This window comes from Myodes glareolus, chromosome 12 (genome assembly GCF_982192425.1).
Source record: "Myodes glareolus chromosome 12, mMyoGla1.1, whole genome shotgun sequence".
Taxonomy (NCBI): domain Eukaryota; kingdom Metazoa; phylum Chordata; class Mammalia; order Rodentia; family Cricetidae; genus Myodes; species Myodes glareolus.
In genome coordinates, this window is record NC_142037.1 from 34,242,677 (window position 1) to 34,267,880 (window position 25,204).

The following is a 25,204-nucleotide window of genomic DNA, read 5'->3' on the forward strand; positions in this document are numbered from 1 at the left end:
ACTGAAGGAGCGCTTGATCCAACCAGATTCGCTGGCGGAGGCTGGATTCCCTGAATGTGGCTGGCCCGAAGTCTTTCTAAAAAGCCATTGACAATGACTCTGGGACTTGTTTCCTCTGCATATTCTGGATTTTTGGAGATCCAGTCTGTTTGGATACTCACCTTCCTGGTCCTGGAGGGAGCGGGGAGGAACTTGAACTACCCACAGGGCAGGAAACCCTGACTGCTCTTAGGGATAGAGAGGGAAGAGGAGAGGGAGTGGGGGGAGTGGAAGGGTGTTGGGAGGAGGGGCGAAAATGGAAACTTTTATATTTTAATAATAAATAAATAAATAAAAACAAAAAAAACAAAGGCAGCTTTGGGTCAGTGTTTCATCACAGAAATAGAAAGCGAACTGGGGCTGGATGTGATAGGTGGAGATGGTGACGCAACCACTGACTGAGGGAAGAGCTTGCGGACGGAGCTAGAGGATACACAGAGGGCAGGTCCCTGACTTCACATGGGGGCCTAGACAGTCATTTATTTGTACTTTTTTACTTCCCTCAGATAAACTCGATAAAAGACTCAGTTTTCCACAACAGAGTGGCCTACACAGAGCCAGAGATCTCTTGACAAATCCAAGCAGTCCGTGTGGCCCTCAGAGCTCTCCCTCTGAATCTGCAGGCTAAACTGTTCAACACTCAGGGAAGCCATCCACTGACCACCAGAAAATTCAAGATAGCCAAAGCCAATATGGTCGCAGTTAAGTGCTTTATGCGAAATTTGGAGAATGTCTATGAGCAAGTTGTCTAGACGGGAGAGGACGGGCTTTTCTGTTACTGCCTGTGGTTGGAGAAAATAGGGTTGGTAAACTTAGGAAGTCCCAGCTTCTTCAGACTCCACATGGGTGTTCTTCAATAGTCAGAGGCTGATTCATGATAAGCCTGTAAGGATGGTGCTGGGCACAGGCAGTGGTGGAGGTAACTGCCCAACACAAGCCATGACTATTAAGTGACAAGACGGTGTCTGGAAGAAGACAAAATGTCTGAGCATCTTAATTATACTCATCTTCTGTTAACACAGCTATCAAGGCAAAGAGGATACTTGCAGGCTATAAAGGAGGGATGAACCAGCCCTACTCTCTTCCCACCCTATGGACTGCTTTGCTGAGCCTGTGTATGGCCTTTTTTATAGCTGTTTCATTTTAGAATCTGCTCTGCGTTCCTATAAAGGAAAAGTCACATGACAAAGTTTGCCCTTTAGGCCCAGATCACCTCAATAGGTCTCTACATCCCAACTAATTTGTTAATATTAATTATCTAGCAATGTCAGTGCACAGTAGGAAAGCTTTGAAAGATGCTCCTGCTGTGCAACTTTTTGTTACAAATTCTGACTACCAAATGTGGACCAGGCATGAAACATTTGATCCACTATTAAACACCTTAGGGGGCAGGAGAGACACTTATTTGTTAATAGAAAACCAACTAGGGCTGCTCTTTCACAGTATGAGAGTTCTGTTTCCAGAAGCACCCTTGTAACTCCGACTTCAGGGGATATGATGCCCTCTCCTGGCCTCAGGGGGCACCTGCACAAATGTAGCATACACATACACAAACACACCTTAATGCCTATAATTAAAATTGAATTGAAAAACAAAATATTTGAGTTGAATTTGAACTTAAAGTGGAAGAACACACACACACACACACACACACACATATGTATATATAAAATCTCAAGTTTATCTGGCATATTTTTTTACCTTTCTTTCAGGATATCAATACTGAAATTAAAATTAGCACTTCAGGTGACTTGTTAGCTATATATCATAGTATAGTCTTTCTCATGCAAATGTCATGTCAAATTTTATATATATTTGACATGACATTATATATAATATATAATATTATATAATATTATATATATATATATATATATATATATATATATATATATATATAATGGTTGTTTCTTTGGGTAGATAAACATTTCTACCCAGAAACTCATAATGAAAAACGCCTGATTAAAAAAGTATCTTTTAAGATATTTTTCTAGATATATTTATTTTAAGTGTATGTGTATGTGTGTGTATGTGTGTGTGTGTGTGTGTGTGTGTGTGAGAGAGAGAGAGAGAGAGAGAGAGAGAGAGAGAGAGACCACTTGGTCTGCAAGTATGTATGTATATGTACCATTTGAACAAGGAAGTCAGAAAAGGGCCTTGGTTCCCCTGGAACTGTAGCCACAGGTGGTTGGAAGCCTCCATGTAGGTGCTAGAATTAAACCCAGGTCTTCTGTGATAGCCACAAGTGCTCTTAACTTTTGAACTATCTCTCAATCAGACATCATTTTCTCTTGAACTAGAATTGGCCAGGATATGTAGGAGAAAATGTGCCATTTTCCCAGTGAAGACTGTGGGGAAAAGATTCAAACAATATGGCCACTTACTTTGCTTTGCAGGGCACGTGCGAGCCATTCTCTATGCGACAGTATCCGTACTTTGAGCCACCTTCATTGTGCTGGTAACATGACTGATCTGCCACCTTGGTTCCTGGAATCAGGTGCAGATGAACATGACACACGTGAAGAAAAAATAGGTAAGAATGTGACTCCATATAATATAACCAAAATATAAAGTTAGCATTAAGAGTGCAGACTGAATAGCCCTTATCCAAAATTCTTGAGTTTGGAAATATTCTGGATTGCAATTTTTTATACTTAAAGGTATTTTCATATATACCTTGAGGAAGCTACAGAATAGGACCCACCCCAAACGTAAAATTCATTTACTGTTTCATGCATACTTTAAACACACAGTTGCCATCATTTTACTCATTTTTAGAGTGTCTGAGCTTTAGCCTGTTACATGAGGGTCATAGGTAAATGCTGACATTCAAGTTAATTTTGTATTTTGGAGCACGTAGTATTCAGCCTTTTGAGGTCAGGGCTATAGGTTTGTGTTATTTGGGCAAACCTCTATTGAGAATTTGCAGACACAAGCCTCAATAATTTAATATCGGAGGAGTTAAGTGGAATTTAAAATGATCTTTTAAATATTCTGTTAATAATTTGGATATTTGAGAAAATCTGTATGAGTTGCTGAGGGTTAAAAAAATTTCATCCACAAGCTAGAAAACATTATTTCGAGTGAGGTAACCCAGACACAGAAAGACAGTTATCACATGCATCCACTTGTAGGTGGTTTTTAAACATAAAGCAAAGGAAACCAGCCTACAAATCACAATCCCAGTGAACTTATACAACAATGCGGACACTAAGAGAGACTTACATAGACCTAATGTACATGGGAAGTAGAAAGTAGAAAAAGACAAGCTCTCCTGAGTAAATTGGGAGCATGGCGACCTTGGGGGAGGGTTGAAAGGGGAGGGGAGAGGCAGGGAGGGGAGCAGAGAAAAATGTAGAGCTCAATAAAAATTAAAAAATGGAAAAAAATTTCATCCAAATAAAAGAGTTTGCCAGAGAGCTGTTGTCATTGCGTCATTATAGTAGAGGCCCACAAGCATTAATAATCAACTACAAAATGCAGCCACAACAGCTAGCAGTTATGTTTAACCAAGTGCCTCCTGTGTGCCAAGCACAGTGCCAAGAAGCTCTCCCTCCACTTCCCATGGAATCAACCTCAGATGGCCATCAGACGGGGCACAAAGCTCAGCAGTTAAGAGTTCAGGCTTTAAGCACAACTTAGCTACTACTTGACCTACTTTGAACTTAACCACTGAGCTTGCTCCTCTATAAAATGAGGGTGTGTGATGTGATGTGATGTAGTCCATAACTCATAGGTTTGATGAAATAATTAAATAAGCTGATATGTGTAAGCCACTGAGAACAGGGTGGCCACTGAGAACAGAGTAAGGCCCGTTCAGTAGTGTGTGGGTTCTTACTGCTGTTCTCAGTAGGTTATCAATAAGGAAATGGAGACTCACCCCAAGTCACACAGGAAGATAAGATGCCAACTTCACCCACCTCTCCCCAAGCCACAACCTCAGCCCCTGACTTGTTACCCCACTCAATGATCAACAATTCTTAAACTCTAGCAAGCTGGATATAAGCCTCTGAGGGACAATTAACAAAGTAAAACAAGCAAAAACTTAGGAAGAGTTTCCTCTATTTTTCAAGAAATAAATATGATGTTGATTTATAAACTTGAAACATTTTTTAACGAATTTCATGTTTTACTTATTCAAGGTGATAAAAACATTTATGAATGTATTTCTTGGATTATTTGGGTCTTAGTAACATATTAATACCTTATTATAACAATATAGATATATTCTGGAACAAGTAATTTCATGTACAAATAAGGGTAACATCATAACCAAAATCCCTAACTTCTGAGTTATGAATTCTAATATTTTTGAAAGTATCATTCATGCATCCACCATCAAGTACCTTCACAGATACCTTACCCAAACCAGTAACACTGTGCTTTCCCTAGGTTTAAACATTCTACAGTACAAGAGAAACACAGGGCTGGAGAGAAGGCTCAGTGGTTAAGAGCACTGACTCCTCGGTGCCTCACGACCATCTATAGTGGGATCTGATCCTCTCTCCTGGAGTCATGCAGATAAAGCACTCATGTGCATTAAATAAATAAATAAATCTTAGAAAAAAAGAAGAAACAGGACCAGTGTTAGATTAATGCACTATCATTTGTTTGATCCATCTTTATTCATGGATTTTAAATTTCTCTTCAAATACTCATCACCGTAAAAACAGTATTGGAGGAAAATTTTTCATTGATAAATATTTCAGAGTTCATCTGCTAAGGGAAAGGAGGTCACAGCAGTGCCTTCGGTTGTGTGTCTAGTTTTCCAAATCTTCATCTCTGTAAACGTTTTACCAATCCACATTTTCCCAGCAGTGTGCAGGAGTAGGTGAACATTCTGTGCCATCTTTCCTAACACCTGCAGCCAGTCTTTCCTGACTCATAATTGCAGAAGGTCAAAAGTTAACTTATGTTGATTAATGCTCTTTATAGGGCTGTGGAGTGAAGTCGGCTTTAGTTCATGTTGGTTGGATATTTTCATTTCCTCGCTATAACGAAGTGCCTACTTAGAGCATCATCACATTTCCTGTACTTGGAGGTTTGATTTGCAGGAATATCTTGAACTCCAAAGTGTGATTTTTCTTGTGAATGCATCTTACAACCTTTTTCAGGTTAATTTAAAATAAATATGATCTTGTACAAATCAAAAAACTTGGAATTTGAAGACAAATCTGCTTTTCTAGTATTTTATGGTGACTACCTTTGAATGATCAATTTAATGGTCTTCTCTATCCAATACCTAATAAATATCTTTAATATCAATTCTACGGATAATTTTGACCTCAACTAAAGTCAGGAACTGAAAAAAAATAAACTGTGGAGAAAATGTACTAGGTCCTTAAATGAGGAGATAACAAGACTTGGAATCGAGTCAGACAAGACTTGGGATGGAGTCAGACAGAAGTCAATCTCAACATGATTACACTCATGCATAGCTAGGTAATAAAGGGGACATGTTGAGCTTCACTTAAGCATGTGGGATTTTCTTTCCTCAACTTTTTGTCATCTGAGGAAGCTAGTCAAGAATACCCGAGAATAGCCAGCAGGACCAGTTTTTTTTTGATTCCTTTAGTTTAGAATCCCAGCACCCAGGAAGTATGAGCAGAATTGCTGAGACCAGTCTCCAGCACACTGAGCACCTCTCAATGGCTTAGAGGCATTACTTCTCAGATTGCTTATTAATCTGTCCTTGCCAGGTAGAAAGGGGCTTATGTAGGATTCTTTGGAAGATCTTGATTTTCTGAGTATTTTGTAGATATTTTTTCTAGTCTCAGTTTTGATTGAAGTTTATTTTCAGAAATTATGAGAAGTTTCTAGCATGCAATAACATTATTAAAATTGTATTAAGAATATGTAGCTTCATCTCTTTTTCAATAAATATTCCCTGTGTCATTTAAGTAGGACTCTGGAAGCATGCAGGCTTCGACAATCCCAGACATAGCAGTATGCACATGTCATCCAGGAAGTACAAATAAATGTTTCCTTCTTAAATGTTGTTTTTCTTTCATTTTGTAGAGTTTTGTAATCTTTAACCGGTGGCTCCCTACACCCTCATAAGCAGTTTGTTATTTCCTTCCAGGAGTTCAACATTTTTATAGACTTCTCACAGAAGTGAGTATACTTGTACACTCCAATTAGAAAGTTGAATTTATAATCAAGCTTTTGCATACAGTTTTAATTTGGGCTTAATGTTTACAGATATCATTACATCACATGTTATTTTATTTTTTATTATTCATCATTTTTTAAATTTATTTTACACACCACCCAGTTTCTTCTCTGTCTTCTCCTCCTCTTCCCTCCCTCTGCCTCCCTTCTATCCACCGCCATCTACTCCCTCTCATCTCTATTCATATAGAGTAAGCCTCCCATGGGAATCAGCAAAGCATGGCATATCAAGTCGAGGCAGGACCAAGCTCCACCCTCTTCTATCAAGGCTACAAAGTATCCCACCAGGGAGAATAGGTTCTAAAGAACCAGCTCATGCAACAGGGACAGGTCCTGGTCCCACTGCTAGGGACCCCACAAAGGCCCAAACTACACAGCTGTCACCCAGATGCAGAGGTTTAGATCAGTCCCATGCTGGCTCCCCAGCTGTCTGTCCAGAGTCCTTGAGTTCTCACAAGCCCAGGTCAGCTATCCCTCTGGTTTCCCCATCATGATCTTGACCTCCTCCTCTTTCTCATATAATTCATCCACCTTCCCTTCCAACTCTACACCATGAACTTGGCCCAGTGCTTAGCTGTAGATTTCTGCATCTACTTCTATCATTTACTGATGAAGGCTCTATGAGGACAGTTAGGGTAGTCACCAATCTGATTACAGGGGAAGGCCAATCATCATAGAGCCTTCATCAGTGCATTTTATTTTAAAGCCTGCGTTATGATGTCCTTAGTGAGGCCACTAAACTTTCAGTGAACAAAAATGGTCTTTGTAATGTTCTAGTGTTCCCTCACTGCTCTTCTGCCTCCCATGGGTCTTCATTTACTTGTTTCCCACTTGAGCTCCTGGCCTATTTACCAGCACCACTGTCACGTCTGTGTGCACAGATGAACTCAAATCTGAGATTAAAATGACTTTTGAAAATCTGTCTCAAACACTGTATGGTCAGAAAGATATTAAAACAAAAAATGTCAATCTAAAAGTAAAATTTCACCAGAGCAGCCTTTTTATTTGCTATCTTTTAATTTTTGATCTTACAAATATGCCCTCATCTAGCTTAATTCTTCTACTTTCCTGGATCTGGAGTGCGTTGTGTCCTCAGCAAAATGTCTTACCTTCAATTTCTGAGAGACAACCAAGGGTAGCAGAAAAGCATGTGATATTTAAAGGGGAGGTTGTCTATGATGGAGTGCATTGCCTGTCAGTAGTGTGTTTGTTAGATAGTCTGTGGCTTCTGGGGGCAAGTGTTATCACTCATTGTGACACAACACACATACACACACACACACACACACACCACATTTTAAGTTAGATTATACAACATGTGTGTCTATAATCTAAAATCCTTTTCTCAGAAGTATCCGAAGATACCTTGCATGCTGCCAAGGGAGACTAATTTTGCACAGTTGTTGTGCCTTTGATTACTGGTGCAGGAGAATTTTCCGTATTCTGTCAATCATGTTTTAAATAAACGCTGATTGGCCAGGCAGGAGGTGTAGGCGGGAAAACCAGACAGGAAGTGGAAATGATGCAAGGAGAACAGGAGAATTCTGGGGAGGAGAAAGTGATTCTTCCCACTCCTGCCCAGATCACCGAAGCAGCAGGATGTGAGCTGCTCCACTGAAAACGGTACTGAGCCACATGGCTAACATAGATCAGAAAAATGGGTTAATCAAGATGTGAGAGTTAGCCAGTAAGAAGTCTGACCTAATGGACCAATCAGCATTATAACTTACGGAGTCCTTTGAGTGATTTTTTCTCTGGGACTGAACAGCTGGGGGACCTGGCAGGACAAAAAAACCCCAACAAACAGCCCCCCTCATGTTACAGACTACAACAATGACAGCCCAACAAGATTTCCCCAGTGGTGCAATAGTGGCACTTATAAGTTGGAGTTAACTAACAGATATCTAGATAGATTTAATTGTTAGTTCAATACGAGGAAATTCATGCCTGGTACTACCAATAATCCATGGCTGGAGAGGTCATAGACACTAAAGGAGAAATCACTTTTACCACTTTTCCTAATCTACTTTTATTTTAAAAATTTATCCTTATGCCCATAAACAACTGTAGCTCTTACCCCCTTATCAATGAAGCTTTTTAAAGTTTATTTTTTTGCAGTATACAGAGGCTACTAAAGGGACCCAAATATGATCAAAATGCAGGGAATACATGACTATGTTATACATATCCATAGTTAGCACATCTCAGGCTCTGGGAACATAATGGAAAAGAGAGTCGAAAGACTGTAAGAGCCAGAGGACAAAGATGTCAGCTGCAACATAGCATCTTCTAGATATGACCCCATGAAATATCAATAATGCCCTTGTCTAAACAAGAGCTGTATAATAATCACACCATTCAACACACAAAAGGAATAGGAGAACCCACTAGGCCATGTCCCTAGATAAAAAATTTCAGGAACCAATGGTTGGAGAGGGAGGGAGGGAGAGAGGGAGGGAGACAGGGAGGGAGAATCAGTTTTCTTTGTGAATGAACACCCTGGGTACCATCCCAAATGGCCAGCTCTAAACACATGTGTATGTATGAACAACATTAAATAGAGTCAGTGGTGTGTGTGTGTGTGTGTGTGTGTGTGTGTGTGTGTGTGCATTAGCAATAATAATTGTAAAAGAAGAAAGAGGTCATGAGTCTGAGAGCAAGCTGGGGAAGGGAGGAGCTAAGGAAAGGGGTGAGATTGATGCAAATACAGTTTACTTGTGTATAAAACTCTCCAATTAAAAATTTAAAATACCCTTTATTCTGATTTTGAGAAGTGACACCGTTTCTTGGAAGAATGGGTAGCTTGGTCCTTTGGCCAAGGCCAAACATCATCACTGAGATGAGGTAGACATGGAGAAGAACTTGCCACAGTGATACTAATATTTACTGCCATCCTGATATGTGTTAGATTCACCATGGAAACACACTTCTGGGTATATCTCTGAAGCTGTTTCCAGAAATGCTTAACTAAGGAGGGAAAGTCCATGGTGAATGACATTATCCCATGACCTGTAGCCCTAGACTGTATAAAAAGAAAAAAAAAACTAAAGGGAGCATAGGCATTCTTCTTCTGTTTCCCAACTGGGGATATGGTGTAACCAACTGGGGATACAGTATAACCAACTGGGGATACAGTGTACCCACTGGGGATACAGTGTAACCAACTGGGGATACGGTGTAACCAACTGGGGATACAGTGTAACCAACTGTCTCATATTCCTGCAGCCTGCGATTCCCCACCATGAAGAATGTCCACTGGAACTAAGAGTCAAAAATCAACCATCCTTTCCTTAAGTATTCTTCTTTGCTTTATTGTCACAGTAGTAAGGAACGTAACGAATACAGTGTCTTACCTGGGCCCCACATCTCCATGCACTGCTGCTGCAGGGTGGGACAGTTGCCCCTCAAGCAATAGCCGTGCCCATTTTGGCAAGGAAAGCCATTGACTCTGAATCTGTCGACTGGGCAGTGACTGGATTTACCATCACACATTTCAGGCAGATCGCACTCATCTTTTGCTGCTCTGCACACAACCCCAGCGTTTTTAAGCTGCAAGAAAAGAAAAATAGAAAATATGTGTCACCCTGCTCCTTGCAAACACTGACACCCAAGAGTAACACAAACAAATCCATTTGGTCTTCTGGGCCATGACATACTTTTATTATTGTAATTTATTTTTGCATTACATCCTTGTTGTGTCATTAGTGTTGATGTTGACCAATACCCCGAGCCTTTGAACAATTAGTATTTTGAATTTACAATACAAACACTAGAGAAGCATATAGTAAAATAAGAAGCATGCCAGGCAATGTCTCAGATGGAGAGCAGAGAGTTGCAACTCTCATTTTGTTGAATGCTTCTTTTTGTCATGATTTATGAGTTTTAAGTTGGCAACTTCAGGATTTGCTGGTTAAGTGAACCTTCTGCTGGAAAGAGGACAACTTTCCAAGTGCCAGATTCGCATACCTCAAGACTTTCCCAGGCACCAAGTTTCCTCAATTCCTTTCATTCTAGATTTGGGTATTTCTTGTCAACTCTTGCTATGGAATGTTGCATTGTGAAGAAAGAAATAACCAAGGATGCTCTTGTAACATGAACTCTGTTGCAATGGTACTGTAAATTTTGCCCTTACTTCCACAGAGAAACCTTGATTAAAAAACAAACTCCTCTGCCACTTCAGCAAATCAGAGGAGGCTTATGCTTTGCCAGCTGTGTGAGTAGGCACTGTTCATCTCATGAACCAAACAACTGTCAACTGTTTTAATACCAGTTACAGGGCCAGACCAAAACTGTAGTCAGAGGTTACCGACCTGAATGTAATTCCCATTGCTCCAATCAACCTGGTTCTCTTATACCAAACCACACCAAGTCACTTCTCCTTCCTCTCTTATCAATTAGTCATTCTTTCTTTTGATGTCTAAACCTAAACCTAAAATCAATTCCTTTCTGTTTCCCAGTCATCAGAAATACCGCTTTCATGTGACCTGTTCTCTGGTCTCCTCAGTATAGATTTCTGCTCATTTTCTCTTCTATATAGTGAGGGTGAGCCCTTGAATTTAGATTTAAATAATGTGGTTTTGAATTTGGGTGCTGATTTAAGATATAAGAAGTTCAAAACACTTTCCTAACAAATCCATCAGTACAAGTAGGTCCTATTCGTTGATATTATGCCTTCTAGGGAAAACCTTAAAGTTGTAGGAACCCATGAAGACAAAGCAGAAGGGGAAACTCCCAATAGCCTTGGAGCTGGTCACATTTGTTCATGTTGATTTTTGTACTCAATAATGACCATGTTTTGTATTTCTCAAAAATTATACTGTATAAATTCAAGATGAACAATGTGACATTTCAATGTGTGTGTGTGTGTGTGTGTGTGTGTGTGTGTGTGTGTGTGTGTGTGTGATCCATGTATTCCAGGCTGGCCTTGACTCCTTTGTGTAACCAATGATAATTCTGAACTTCTGATCCTGCTTCCTCTACCTTTTGAATGCTGAGATTAAAGGCACGAATGACCATGCCTGGGTCATGCTGCATTGGGGATTGAACCCAGGGCTTCATGCATGCTAGGCAAGCACTCTGCCAGCTGAATCACATGCTGAGTCCGACAGTCAGCTTTTTTTAGAGTTTGCATATACAAGAGATCACACAGCCTTTGGCTCTCTGAGTCTATTTTCATTCACTTGTTATAATGCCCTCATGGATTATACTGTCTGTTACAAACAGGAGACATGCTATTTTTTTCACATTTTCTGCTCTAAGACTCCTTTCAATCAAAAGAAAGATGAGACAATATCTCCTTTGCATTATTGAGAGACTGGTTGAACTGGGAAAATTCCCAATGAGTGATTGAGTCATTATTTTCTAGGGAGAAAACCATTGCTGTGCCTGTGCGACTTAACATAGTCCCTGAAGCATTAGTACAGAAAAAGGATCATGATTACAAAAGCGGCACAGATGACCCTTACCTGGCACTTCTCACAGCACTCCCCCAGGGCACACTGGAAACCTGCTTTGATTTTACAGCTCTCTGCATCACAGCATCTGTTGGCACATTCCTAGAAAACATCAGTCAGACCAAAGTGATATATTATTTCAGGACAATTCGATAGATAGCTTGTTTGCTACATGTACACAGTACTCGGCTACATTTAAAAATTTCCTATTGTGAAAGAGAGTTATGCCCAGACATTAGAAAGAGTCCGAGTGACTGGTGGATCGTGTGTATCTGACTTTTACTTACATATTTTTTATTCATTTTACGTACCAACTACAGTTGCCCCCTCCCTACCCTCTTCTCATCTTACCTTCCTCCACCCCCATCCACTCTCCATATGTTTTAGTGGATATATGCTTTCTATTCTTTTGAACAAATACATTACCCACAAGTCTTTAATAGGACTATTCATAAGTTCTATTTTTCTTGATAAAGTATGAAGGAGACAAAAGAAAAAGCAACTTTTTTTTAAGGAAAATCCAACTTAAATAATCCTACTCATTAGTTGTGGTTCTATCTCATCTTAAATTTAATTCCATTTTCAATATAGATATTAAATATTATTAAACTAGTCATCAACATACATACTTTGGCCATTAATTCAATTCTAGTACTTGTCCCAGAATAACTTCTAATGTAACTCAGGATATCAATAAGTGACATCATATTGCAATGCCAAATGGTTGGACATCCACGAAAGCATCATACTTTCTTTGGCTCTTGCTTTTTGCTTTTGAGAGATCCAAACCCTTTTTCTACAGGTGTTGGAGAACCTAGAACCTAAGGCAATTTCCCTGTACCTGTCAAGACTCCTACTGAAGAGTGAGACTTCAAGAGTTACAATGCTTTTCAAGTTAAAACTGCTTCCCTAAATTTAAGTAAAACCATCATCAGAGGAAGATTAACCTTGAGGATAGAAGGAATAAATCTTTAATCTTATTCTGAAGTCATTGCAATGCCAGTCCCCAGAGGAAATCATGCGTTACTCCTGTTAAGTGCTAAAAGGGAATGGGGATAGAGTAGATCCCTATTTAGAATTTTGGCCCACCTGTGAATAAGATGAGAGTAGGGTGGGGTTTGGATTGTGATGCCAACAAGTTCTGGGTCTTGACAGATCTGAGACATGTGATGTGGGTGTGAGAGTCAAAAAGTAAGACCTAGGTCTAGATACTGACTCTTGCTCTGGCCAGGCCTGTGAGCATGGGGAAGCAAATGATTCCCTCTCTAACACTGCTGTCGGGCTGCCCCCAAGGTGGTGCTCACTGATCCACAGCTGTTTGAGCTACCTGAAGAATTTCAACCAGGATTCTAGGGATGAAGACATTGGTGAGGGGTGCTACAAAATCAGGATGGAAAGGGATCTAGTGGGAAAAATAAAGATATATTAAGATCCACACACTCCTTGGCAGACTAGCCTGGAGAATACCTACCAACCCAGTTTTATGATATAGTCATGTCCACTTTATGTTCTCAGCAACTGATAAATGAACTAGGTGGTTTTAGAAAGGGCTAGAAGTACCTGGGGGGAGCCACAGTCACATTCCTCATTCATCTCTAGTAATTGGTTCCCACACACTGGGATGGATATGATATCGGAAGGCAATGGGGTGTTATAGAGGCAGTGAGATAATTTCTCTTCCAGAAACTGCCCGTAGTTGACATGGCTGCAGGAACTGAAGTCTGTGGGCATATGGAACCTATGTAGATAAAGAAAGAGAAAGAGCAGTACCACCATGCTTTAATTGTGGGAAGTAACGGCTGGTGTTAGAAACAATGACACTGACAAGTATCTGCAGAGATCAAATCTAATGCACTGACCAAGTACTAAGTCGTGCAAACATCTAGATTTCTAAAGCCACCCACTTGTGTGGACATAAATATTTCCGCCTAGTGGGTAAATGTGACCATTCTCAAAGTATAGCATGCTGACCACTGTTAGTGAAAACAAAAATGCTTCTTGGCCAGCTCATGTCATCTCTCTCGTTCCTGGATCATTATGGAAAACAGTCCGATTTTATGCACAAATCATATTCCCTTAGGTAAGTACCATTGATATTCTCTTCATTTTATAAATGAAGGTGAGCCTTAAACATGCAATAATATCTGGGAGGAATGATACTACATGTGTACCTGGAGGGAATCCAGGTTCTTTTAGGGGAAGGAGTATAAAAAAAAATTAATAATAGAGTTGGCAGAAAGATTTGAACAGAAAAGAGGAAATATATACATATATATGTGTCTGTGTGTGCATGTATGTATATTCATATATAAATACACATATGCATAGATCGGTAGGTAGACAGACAGACAGATAGATAGACAAATAGAGAATTAGATAATATTGCCTGAAATATTCCAGAATGATAGGGATATAAATATTTTCCCCATTTTTTTCCTCTAAGAAGTTCCTTATTTTTTTTTCTTTTATTGAAAATAGACTTTTTTCCTCACATAATATATCCTGCTCAAGGTTCCCCTCTCTCTCCTCTTCCCAGGTCCTCCCCAATGCCCCTCCCACCCAGACCCACTCACTTTCTGTTTCTCATTAGAAAATAACAGGTTTCCAGGATTTAATACTAGAATATAACAAAATAAAATATAATATGACAAAGTAAAAACTACCACATTGAAGTTGGACAGGATAAACCAACAGAAGGAAAAGAGCCCAAGAGAAGGCACATGAATCAAAGACCCAATTGTTTGTACACTCAGGAATGCACAAAAACACTAAATTGGAAGGTACAACATATACACAGAGGGCCTGGTGCAGACCTTTGTAGACCCTATGAATGTTGCCTCAGTCTCTGTGAGTTCATATGAGTTTTGCTCTGGTTGATTTACGAGGGTTTTTTCTTGGTGTCCTCCATCCCCTCTTGTTCTAACACTTTTCTGCCCCATTTTCTACAATGTTCCCTGGGTTCTGAAATGGGGAATGGAATGGAGGAGACATCCCATTTAAGACTGAATGTTTAAGACCAAAGTTTCTCAGTCTCTGTATAATGTTGGCCTCTGTTCCCATCTGCGGCAAGAACCTTCTCTGATGATGGCAGATCATATTTGTCTTTATAGGTCTGGGTTACTTTGCACAGGCTGATATTTTCCAGTTCCATCGATTTGCCTGAAAATTTGATGATGTCATTTTTTAACAACTGAGAAATACTCTATTATGTAAATGTGCCACATCTTTATTTACTCTTCTGTTGTTGAAGGACATCAGATTTTTCTTCAAAAACTTTGTTCCTATAATCACTTTTTCCGAGTTTATGGAAAATTTGACAACAAATGTAGACTTCCTGATTCTGTTAAAATTCTTCCAATTCTAAGACATGAAGTCTTGAACAAGTTGTTGACTATTACCTTGAGGAGAGCACCAACCATAGTACATCCAAACCAGGGACACACAGCGTGTCCCCAACACCCTCACCTTAGTGACTGCTCCATTACACAGACTTCAGATGGACACTTGCAACTCAGGTAGTCATGGATCATACCGAGGTTGTGCCCCATTTCATGGGCCATTGTCCCTGCAACTCGAAGATGGTAGTTACTGTGATCCTAAGGGTAATAACAGGGGAGAATGACATGTACTTCTCATCATGGCATACCCTTGGTGTTGAGTTCAGCTGAAGACCCCCCCTCTCCTCTCTCTCTCTCTCTCTCTCTCTCTCTCTCTCTCTCACACACACACACACACACACACACACACCAAAAACACACAAGTAAGAAAAGGTATTTATTATTCAAACAAATGTTGGTGCAACCTTTTCAGCATTATACAAAGTGGACAGCAAAACAATCAGCACTTAGAGAATGAACATTTGTGAGGATTGTGAGATAATAAAAGTCAGCTCTTCGGGGAGACAGTGATTACACTGATGTAAACACCTGACCACAGAGCTTCAAAACCCATGATTTTGAATGAATCATGGGATTTTGCTGAATGAAGCAAAATCATTCAGTTGGAAGACAAAAAGAACAAACCCCAGTAACTATGTTTAAGTATTTCAATGCCTACTTTTCATTAAGACTGAACAAATCTCAACAACACTAAAATTACCTGGATGTTATTAACAACTATAGGACATTCACAAAAGATACTTTCACATCAGTTCAAATGGAGCCATTAACTAAAGACAAATATCAAAAATCAAAATTCTACGGACTGCACTCCAGTGCATAAAAATAACAAATTTTACATAACACTCATAGGAAATATAAGAGTAAAGTCTAAAAGGAAAATTATGAATTATTTAAGGTGAAAAAAACTCAATGTACCGATGCAGCTAAAACAATATACATCGAGGCAGTGATTGAATTAAAGAAGAACAAATTAAATGCAATATAAGAAAAGGAAAGAGAATTAGTAAGACAAGCCCAGAAACCAATGATGTTTAGAGGAAAAACCATTGAAGTATCAATGATTTTTTTGCATAGAGCAAAGAAATTGACAAACACCGATTGAAACTGATCACAACAGAAAAAGAAAAGGTACTGACAATTAATATTATAAGAGGATATGCTTGTAAGTTAGCTCCATATAGAAAAGATTGTAAGGAATATAGTCAGTCAATGGACATCTTTTCCCCTGAAAGATGAAACTACCAAGGTTGCTCAAATAAAGATAATCTGGACAGTCCCAAAGTTGACTGAACCAATAAAATTTGACTTCAAAACTCTTTCTAAAAGAAAACTAAAGGCGTGGTAGCACACGCCTTTAATCCCAGCACTCGGGAGGCAGAGGCAAGCGGATCTCTGTGAGTTCGAGGCCAGCCTGGTCTATAAGAACTAGTTCCAGGACAGGCACCAAAAACTACAGAGAAACCCTGTCTCAAAAATCAAAAAAAAAAGAAAGGAAGGAAGGAAGGAAGGAAGGAAGGAAGGAAGGAAGGAAGAAAGAAAGAAAGAAAGAAAGAAAGAAAGAAAGAAAGAAAGAGAAAGAAAACTACAGTACCACACAGTTTTACTGGTGTATTGTGATAAATATTTTGGCAGAAACGGTAGCAAGTCTACCCAACAGTGCAGAAAATCAGAGTTGAAATATATTCCAAGTCCTTGAATATGGTCAAATTCACTATAACAACCAAGCCTTTAATAATCACACTATAATAAAAATCAAACTGTAGATTGATACTACCCTTGAGTCTAGAGCAGGGATCCTGAAGATGTATTAGCATTGTGAATGATGACAATACTTTATGAATACATCAGATTTATCCCAAAATGCAAGGTTAAGTCAATGTTTGCCTTTCAGTCACTGTATTTACCCAGAAACAGCATTAGGACATCCCTAACTCCATAGACAGGGTAGGAAAGTTAGGGAGATGCATAGAACCAATATTTTATTTTCAAACAGACCTGAATGACGCCAACAGAATGATAAGGGGAACACATTGAAGACATGAAAGCGAGGCCCACTGTGGATCCAGAAAAGTCTCTTGAGCTGTAAGGAAGAAAAGAATGCATGTAAAAATGAGGAACCTGTATTTTTATAAACAATTTATTTAGAACTCTAAACAAGTACTGGAGCAACTTAAATTGCCATCCATCATTTAAGTATTTTCTTGGGGTTTTGAAATCACAAAAAGGACTTTTTCTAATACTGTCTGCCATAGAACTTGAAATTCAAGCATTTAGATGTAAGAACATTCAATGTTTACTATGTGTTCATGACTATTAAATTTTTTAGCGTTTCCCTTGTCAATTTATAATTTATTCCTTGTCAAGAAAAGAAACTGGTTTTTGTTTGCTTAGCTTGGTTTTTGGTTTTTGTGGGGGTTTTGTTGTTGTTGTGTTATTTTCCCTTTGGTCCGAACAAATGTTCCCCTGTATCTAATCTTTTGGTTGTAAGCTAAATTTTATATTTTGTTTGAATTTAAATTAAATTTATTTTAAATAAAATCAAACAAAGTAAATTAAGACAATTAAAATAAAATTAGCTTTTATTTGCTAACAGTTTTAGGTGAATTTAATTTTGCTTTGGGAGTCAATTTCTAATTAGCAATGATGACAGAAAGTGTCTTCCTTATCATCTGCACAAGGCTTGGAGCCTTAGCAGAATTTTAAGTACTTGTCAAACCTCCAACTCCCCAGTTTATTCAACTTGTGTTTTTTTTCACTGAGCAGCCTCAAAGAAGGAAAACACCGATTCTACATGAAAGATGAGAAAAGTAAGAGAGTTTCCCCTCACTGTCCTTTCCCTGTATATTTTATCTTTTGACCTAATCTGATTTTATACACGTTGTGGGGACCCACAGAAGTGGGTCCACTCCACCTTGATTGAAGGTCAGAGACCTTATACCTACTCTTGCTCTTTCAAAGTCATTGACAAGAAGTCTGACTTAAGGTGTCACTACAAACAAGAGATCCTGGTCTAGGGTGTGGTTACTTGGTGTTTTAGATATTAATATGACCCATAGAGGTGGAGCTGCTCTACCCTTATCAAAGGTCAGATAATTCAAGCCTATTCATGCTCCTTCAAGGTTATGACAGAAGTTTTGACCCAGGGAGTGGCTGCCTACAGGATACTTGGTCTAAGCATAGTTGCTGTACATCCAGATGTTTAACTCAGGAAATAATGGCTTGATGTCTCAAGTATTGAACCAAGTAATTGTTCTGTTTGTCCTTTGTGTCTTTGGCTGTCTTCCCCCCTTTTTGGATTGGGGTATATAATCATATAGAAAACAAACATGGTTGCATTCAGTATTCACTGGATAGACCTTCTGGTTCTATTCCATGCCTCTGTATTTTTTTCATATCTCTGATCCTCCTACCTAATATTTCTGATCCACATGCCCCTATACTGGAATATGCAAGCCCTGTGGAGTCTGGATCCCAACAGATGTCACCCTAATGTGTGGACATGACAAATACCCCCTCAATGTAGGGTCTACAACAGTACATGTGATTTGGACATTACACTTCTTTATTTTGGCATATTTGGTTTATCACATCAGCAACTAATTTAAGTTTATATTATAGAAGATTTGATACTTGATTCTACATTTGTATGGTATCAGTTCTCACCATGGATAACATTTACAAAAATAACACCTTTTTCTATTCTGTAATTACCTATTTTGGCTTCTCTTCTCCATGAATAGAGCATATTTGGACTTTAATGTTCTTATCTTGCTAACCTGCATTTAGGTAGTTTGTTAATTTGTCTAGTAAATGGCAAGACTTACAATTTATAAGTGGAACAGTAAATCTTCTACCCAGGGAACTAGTGCCTTTTTTTTTCTGTTTGCTCTAATCCATTCAAGAAATATCTTCTCAGCATTCCATTAAAATTTACCTACACATTTAAATCTTGCCTATGATTTTCACCTCTCTATGCCATTGCTCTCTAGTATATAAATATACAGCAATTTGACTGACTTGGGAAAAGTTCAAATTGCTTAGGTTCTCTAGTAACCAAGGTCATAACTCAGGAACTCATTACATTCCTTATTAAGGAACAGACTTCACCCAAAAGTGTGTCTCAATCTAGAAGTCACTCTTCCATGCTAAGGAGTTGTGTTTGTTATTCTCTAACCATGCCCTTCAATGAGTAATTCCTGTAGCACTTATAGTCCAATGAGCACCTTTATCTTGGGTTGATATTGTGGTATGAGATTTTGGTTAAGATCATATAATTATTGTGGCTAAGAGCATACATCTATTATGGTTAAGATCATACACTCATTGTTGCTAAGAACACACATCCTTTGTCATTAAGATCATAATCCATTGTGGCTAAGAGCACACATCCATTGTGGTGCTGTGTAAACGTTGAGGCTAGGTCACAATGAGCCAAGTTTCTCCTGGGCTTCATGGAATGCAGATGAAAATCCTACTGCAATGAGACAGTTACACTGGAGGAAGTCTATGCTGGCCACATGAAAGATTGTATATAGAGGAATACAGCCTGGTTTGTTCTAGCCATACTAGCCCAATTGTGTGAGTGTGTGTGTGTACATACATAAGGAATTAAGCTTATATTAAAGCCATAAGTTCTGAATTGATTTGTTATAATCAGTACAAAATATAAATTAATTCTACAGGACATAGGCCACCTACTTCTATATCATGCCCTGTTGCCTGTGGAAGCAGACTCTTTAGCCATTTCAAATCCATGATGGCAGCTCCCTCCTGCCTGAAATCACTGAAACTATGCACCTGTGCAGAGGCATGTTCTTGATCTCAGAAGTCAAAGTTCAGTGCAACTTTCATTCCTTGTATTTATTTTAGCTCTTGTTTTCAAATGGCCTTTCCCCTTCAGCAGAGTAGTCTCAGTGTGGGGTTTTAATACAATAGTCGATTGTACTTTGATTCTAGAACTTTCTCCTAACTCTTGGCTTAAGTGAGTCAGTTCTTCTAAACACAGTCTATATCCCTCTTTTCATGGTCTAAATTTGTCCTTCTTTTGTGTAGACACAATAAAACAGAATTCTGATAAATAATAGCTACCTTATCTTTAAGTTGTTTTTTCAAAGGGCAACACGTAGACCCAAAGTAAATCATATTCATCAAGGATCCAATGGAGTATTTTTTAAAAACACTTTCAATTTCCCTTTTCCAATTTCCTGCTTATATCTTTCACATGCTCCAAGACATCACTTCATTGCTGAGGCTCTGACAAGAGAGCCTGTGGTACATGCCATGTAGAGTGCAAAGAAGAAGTTATACATACGAGATTAACTGGGCAACATCATGGTGCTTCCGCTTTAGGAGATCACTTCCTCTCCATCTAGAAAAGTTATCCAGGGTGGTGTTGGCATCTGGGGTTATCTTTATTTTATCCTCATCGGTCCAGATTTCCATTCCAACTAAGGCTACATGGGCATTAAGCTTTTTGTAAAGCTGTCCAAAGAGAATACATAGCAAAGCAATGGGTTATAAGAGTGAGATCACTGTTTAATATTTTCAGTGCACTTTATCTTTCAAAAGCGTCATGTCCTTTATCACCATGCACATTGCTATAATTTTCCAGATAAAAATGCTTATCTGGAAATTATATGTAAGTAACATTTTGAGGATTGTTTTCAAGAGTGAATGAGGTAATGTGTGTAAGAAAGGTACTACAGTTCTTGACTTAATGGGTCTACTTTGGTTTTTGTTTTCTTTTAATTCCCTGGAATAATTTTCTATTGGGGTTTGGTTATTAGTATTGGTTTAGTTTGAATTTATTTGGTGCCATAAGATCATAGGGAATGGCACTATTAGGAGGTGTGGCCGTGTTGGAGGAAGTGTGGTCTTGTTGGAGGAGGCTGGAGGACACACAGCTTTAATCCAGACCTTGAGGCTGGAGGGCACACATTTAATCTGAGTCACACCCGCTGTTGGAAGTGTGTCACTGTGGGAACAGGCTTTGAAGTCTTAAGTTTCACTCAGTGTGATAGTTGACTTCCTGTTGCTACAAGATGCAGGACACTTGGCTACTGGCACCATGCCGGCGTACATGCCCCTCCCCTCCCCCCCCCCCCCCCCCCCCCCGCCACGCTCCCGCCATGAACCTCTGAACTGTAAGTGAGCCATCACAATTAAATGTTTTCTTTATAAGAGTCACTGTGGTCATGGTGTCTCTTCACAGCAATAGTAAACTCTAACTAAGACAAATAGTTTCTTAACTGGATTTGGGGGAAAAACTCTTACTAAATAAGGTTTGATTTGTTGTTTTTTGGTCTTAAGCCCAGGGTGGTATTAATATGCCGGTGGGGATGTCAGAGGAACTGCAGCGATGAAGTTTATGGAACACAGTCCAGAGGATAGTAAAGCTATGTGGGTACGTTCTGCAGAGGCAAAGTCCCAGGAGGCTTGTTTCCAGAGTGTTCCTTGCTCTTGCGCTTCCTTCTGCTTGCTGCTGCTAGGTTCCTGCTGGGTGTGGCATGGTGTGATTACTAAATGAATGGACCCCACTGTGTTTAGTATGGTATGATTATTTCTTGAGAAAATCCCACTCCTCTCTGGGCAATTAACTTGCAAATCATGATGAAAATGCTTTTTATAAGGGCAATGGTGATTAGTTAGATCTAAGATTTAATTGGAAAGTATCAAATACTTTTGGAGTTAATCCAAAAATTATAGGTGGTTAGAACAGTTAATAAAGATGACTAGGGAATTGGTTTAGGTTATTCTGCAAATTGCTCCAGTAAGAGATAGAAAAGGGCACAAATAGGCTCTAAGCCACCGTGCTAGATATAAGATTTGCAGAGGCTGGAAAATACGAACAAGGAAGGGTCATGCATTATAAACCCATAAATTCTGCCTGTGGAAAATAGGCTAATGATTAAAGAAAGTATTATGTCTACCCAAGGTTGGGCCTGAGTTCCTTGAACATATAGCTTAGAGCATTAATCACAGGGCCCAGCATGCACCTTTGAAAAAACAAAGCTGTGAAAGGAAATTAAATGATCCGATTGTGTGCAAAGAAAAGTTGATGATCAACTGACCACTTGTTTAAAGTTTCTCTAGAGTAAAGAATAGAAATCTGGTATACCACACAATAGAAATCTGCTACACTAAACCTCAAACAGCTGTCTGTTAGTACAAAAGAACTGGCCAACATATACTTGGCTTGTTAAAAACTCTGTTAATCAGTAATAAAAGAATCATTGCTTTGGGGTGAAGATGTTATGTTGGGGAAATTAATACCAAAAAAATATTTAACTACTTATAGGCTTCTAAGAAAAACATGTAACATGTGCTTATAATGTTATTTCTTCTTATGTAAAGATTTTAATCTGTTTTTGAAAAATAAGCAGCTTGTGGTGATGAGGTGATCTTTTCTTGCTTGGAAATCTTTGTCTTGGGTGGTATAAAAGGGATAAAGGGGAAGCGAAGAACAGAACAAGCTAAAGAAAGAAAACTATAATGAAGAATTATGGTGAGGGAGAATTGTCTGTATTCTGTCAATCATGTTTTAAATAAATGCTGATTGGCCAGGCAGGAAGTAGAGGTGATGCAATGAGAAAAGGAGAATTCTGGGAAGGAGGAAGCTGATTCCTCCCACTCCTGCCCAGACTCTGAAGAAGCATGTGAGCTGCCCTGCTGAGAAAGGTACTGAAATATGTGGCTAGCATAGATAAGAACAATGGGTTCATATAAGCTACAAGAGCAAATAAGTAGCATGAGCTAATGGGCCAATCAGCTTTATAACTTATAGAGATCTCTGCATGATTTTCTTTAGGGCTTGCTGGCTGTGGGTTACCAGGCAGGACAGAAAACACAAACAAGCAGGTCTCCTCCATGTTACAGAATTAAGCTCTGACCCTCAGAATTCTCCTGTGTGTATACAGTTGCACCATCACTATACTCTTCTTCATTCTCTCTGGCCTGCTGGAAGCTGACCTTTCAGCAACATTAACACCTACTGAAATAGCAAAATCCATCATCATTCCTTGGAGTTCCTTTCAGCCTTAGCTTCAAGGGACTTGACTCCCCATCCTGGATTCATGCTCATTAGTAGAAACATTCAAGGTCATCTCTTAACAAAGTGTTAAAATTACATTTAATAAAATATAACATACCATGTTGACGTAATTGGCCATCTCAAGCACTCTCTTTCTTATTTCAGTAAGATTTTTATTGTACTTCTTAAACTGAGAAGCAAGGAAAAGACAGAAATAGAAATGGGAGCTGATAGCAATTAATATAACTGGAAAATTTAAAAAAGACAATTTAACTTACTTTACAGTGATTATAAGTAATTATCACTTATTAATATTTAAAAGATAAAAGCAAATCAATTCATTTTATGGAAATTAAAACATTCTGGGAATAACATATGTTTTCTCCCTTGAAATAGCAGGAAAGCATATAGCTCTTAAAACGTTAGCCATGCATGGTGGTCCACCTTCCATCTCAACAGTCGGAGATAGAGGCAAGAAAACCATGGTAAGGACAGACTTGGCTGCATACCAAGTCTCTCTCAAGTAAAACTGTGACACAGTAGAGTGAAGGATTTATTCTAAATGTGTTTTAAGTTTCATGACTTCCTAACTGAGCATAATCAGTACAAAGCACAATTTATCATTTTAAATATATGCATAGTAGATGTATCTAATGCAATAAGACCAGAGATTTGGGTTCTGGGCTAAGTAATTTCCCCTTAGTTTTGATATCCAAGCATTTTCTTTTTGGCATTAAACACACAGAGCACTTGTTTAGAAACTCACAATTAGAAAATGTGTTCCTAGAAAAGAAATTATCTTCTGGGATCTATTACCAAGAAAGGGTTGCCTTTCTTCAAAGAGCCCATCCACAGGGCTTCTGCACTTATGACTGCCTCCTCCAGAGCATAAATCCTACATTGCAAATTAACTGCTTTACCAATGACAACATGATGAAGGAGTTTAAATGGGAACTAAATTTGGATCTCTAAAGACAGTAAGAAAAGAGATTTATAGGGCCAATAATGAGATTTATATATATTTGTCAGTTGCTTATTTCTGAGAAGAAACATCTGTCAATTTCATTATAAATATCAATTTCATAGACTTAGAATGATTTCTCTGTATGGTTCATATTTCTGAATTCCAAATGGAGCTAGACATTTCTGCTTCACACATTAAGTTATGCACAAGAGAATGTTTTGAGATGCGTTTATCCAATGTAATTACCTCACCATTATCCAGGACCAAATAATATTCAATATATGTCTTAGGTTCCTGGGCCATCCCACCATTCAGCTTCTGAAATAAAAGAAAGACCATGACTAAGACAATAAGTTTCTCTGTGGATCTTTTATTTTGCATGTGCCATCTTAGAAGAGGTTAGATTGTACCTGACAATCACGACAGGCAATATTGCTGTTTTAACTCTAACACCACAGTCCATCAGCTTAGTAACTCACAAGAGACAAACACACACTTGCACCTGTACTGACACGCGCGCGCGCACGCACACACACACACACACACACACACACACACACATCAATTAGTGATTAGTAATTAGTGCTGTGGAATGGAGTCAATGAGTGATTGAAGTTGGGTGATTAGATAATGATTACAAAATAGAGAGTGGAAAGATGTGTTTTAAAAGACTTGAACTATATGGAATACTCAAAAAAACAGGAACCCAAGAAATGAAAATAATTGGAATGTAAACCAGAGAAGGAAAAAAATGTAAAATCCCAATCTCTTTGGCTAATTGACGGTAATATGTTTTTAAAAATCAAACAGGAAAAAATGTTGCTTTTTCATCAGAATAATGGAATAAAAAATTCATAGGAAGAAGACATACAAAGTAGGGGATACTAGACAGACTCAGACAGACATCTGTGACTAGCAGCAGTGGTTGGAACTGTCTGCTAAATGTGATGAGTAGAAAGCCACCGAGGGGCTTTTACATGATGCACTTTATAATGAAGCATCACTCAACCTAGGCCGGGGAGAGGAGATTCTGCTAGGATGGGAAAAGACATACAAGGGATAGATACAAGTTGTTGTCATGGTGATCTTGGGATGCTTGCTCTCTGGGAGCCCAGTGCAGAACTGAAATACATGAAGAGATGGATAG

The 25,204-nt window shown here is 38.8% G+C and overlaps 1 protein-coding gene across 1 annotated transcript in view; it reads right to left on the reverse strand.

Annotated features, from left to right (window-relative positions):
- The window catches only part of Adam28 (ADAM metallopeptidase domain 28), a 56,458-nt gene that overhangs the window by 15,312 nt on the left and 15,942 nt on the right, over positions 1–25,204 (reverse strand). Inside the window, exons 7-15 of the mRNA XM_087912192.1 lie at positions 24,304–24,375; positions 23,212–23,283; positions 20,376–20,545; positions 17,060–17,144; positions 15,129–15,259; positions 13,224–13,401; positions 11,676–11,765; positions 9,564–9,759; positions 2,424–2,526 (exon numbers count right to left, since the gene is read on the reverse strand). Coding sequence (XP_087768318.1) covers positions 2,424–2,526; positions 9,564–9,759; positions 11,676–11,765; positions 13,224–13,401; positions 15,129–15,259; positions 17,060–17,144; positions 20,376–20,545; positions 23,212–23,283; positions 24,304–24,375 — 1,097 coding nt within the window. The remainder of the gene's footprint in view (positions 1–2,423; positions 2,527–9,563; positions 9,760–11,675; positions 11,766–13,223; positions 13,402–15,128; positions 15,260–17,059; positions 17,145–20,375; positions 20,546–23,211; positions 23,284–24,303; positions 24,376–25,204) is intronic.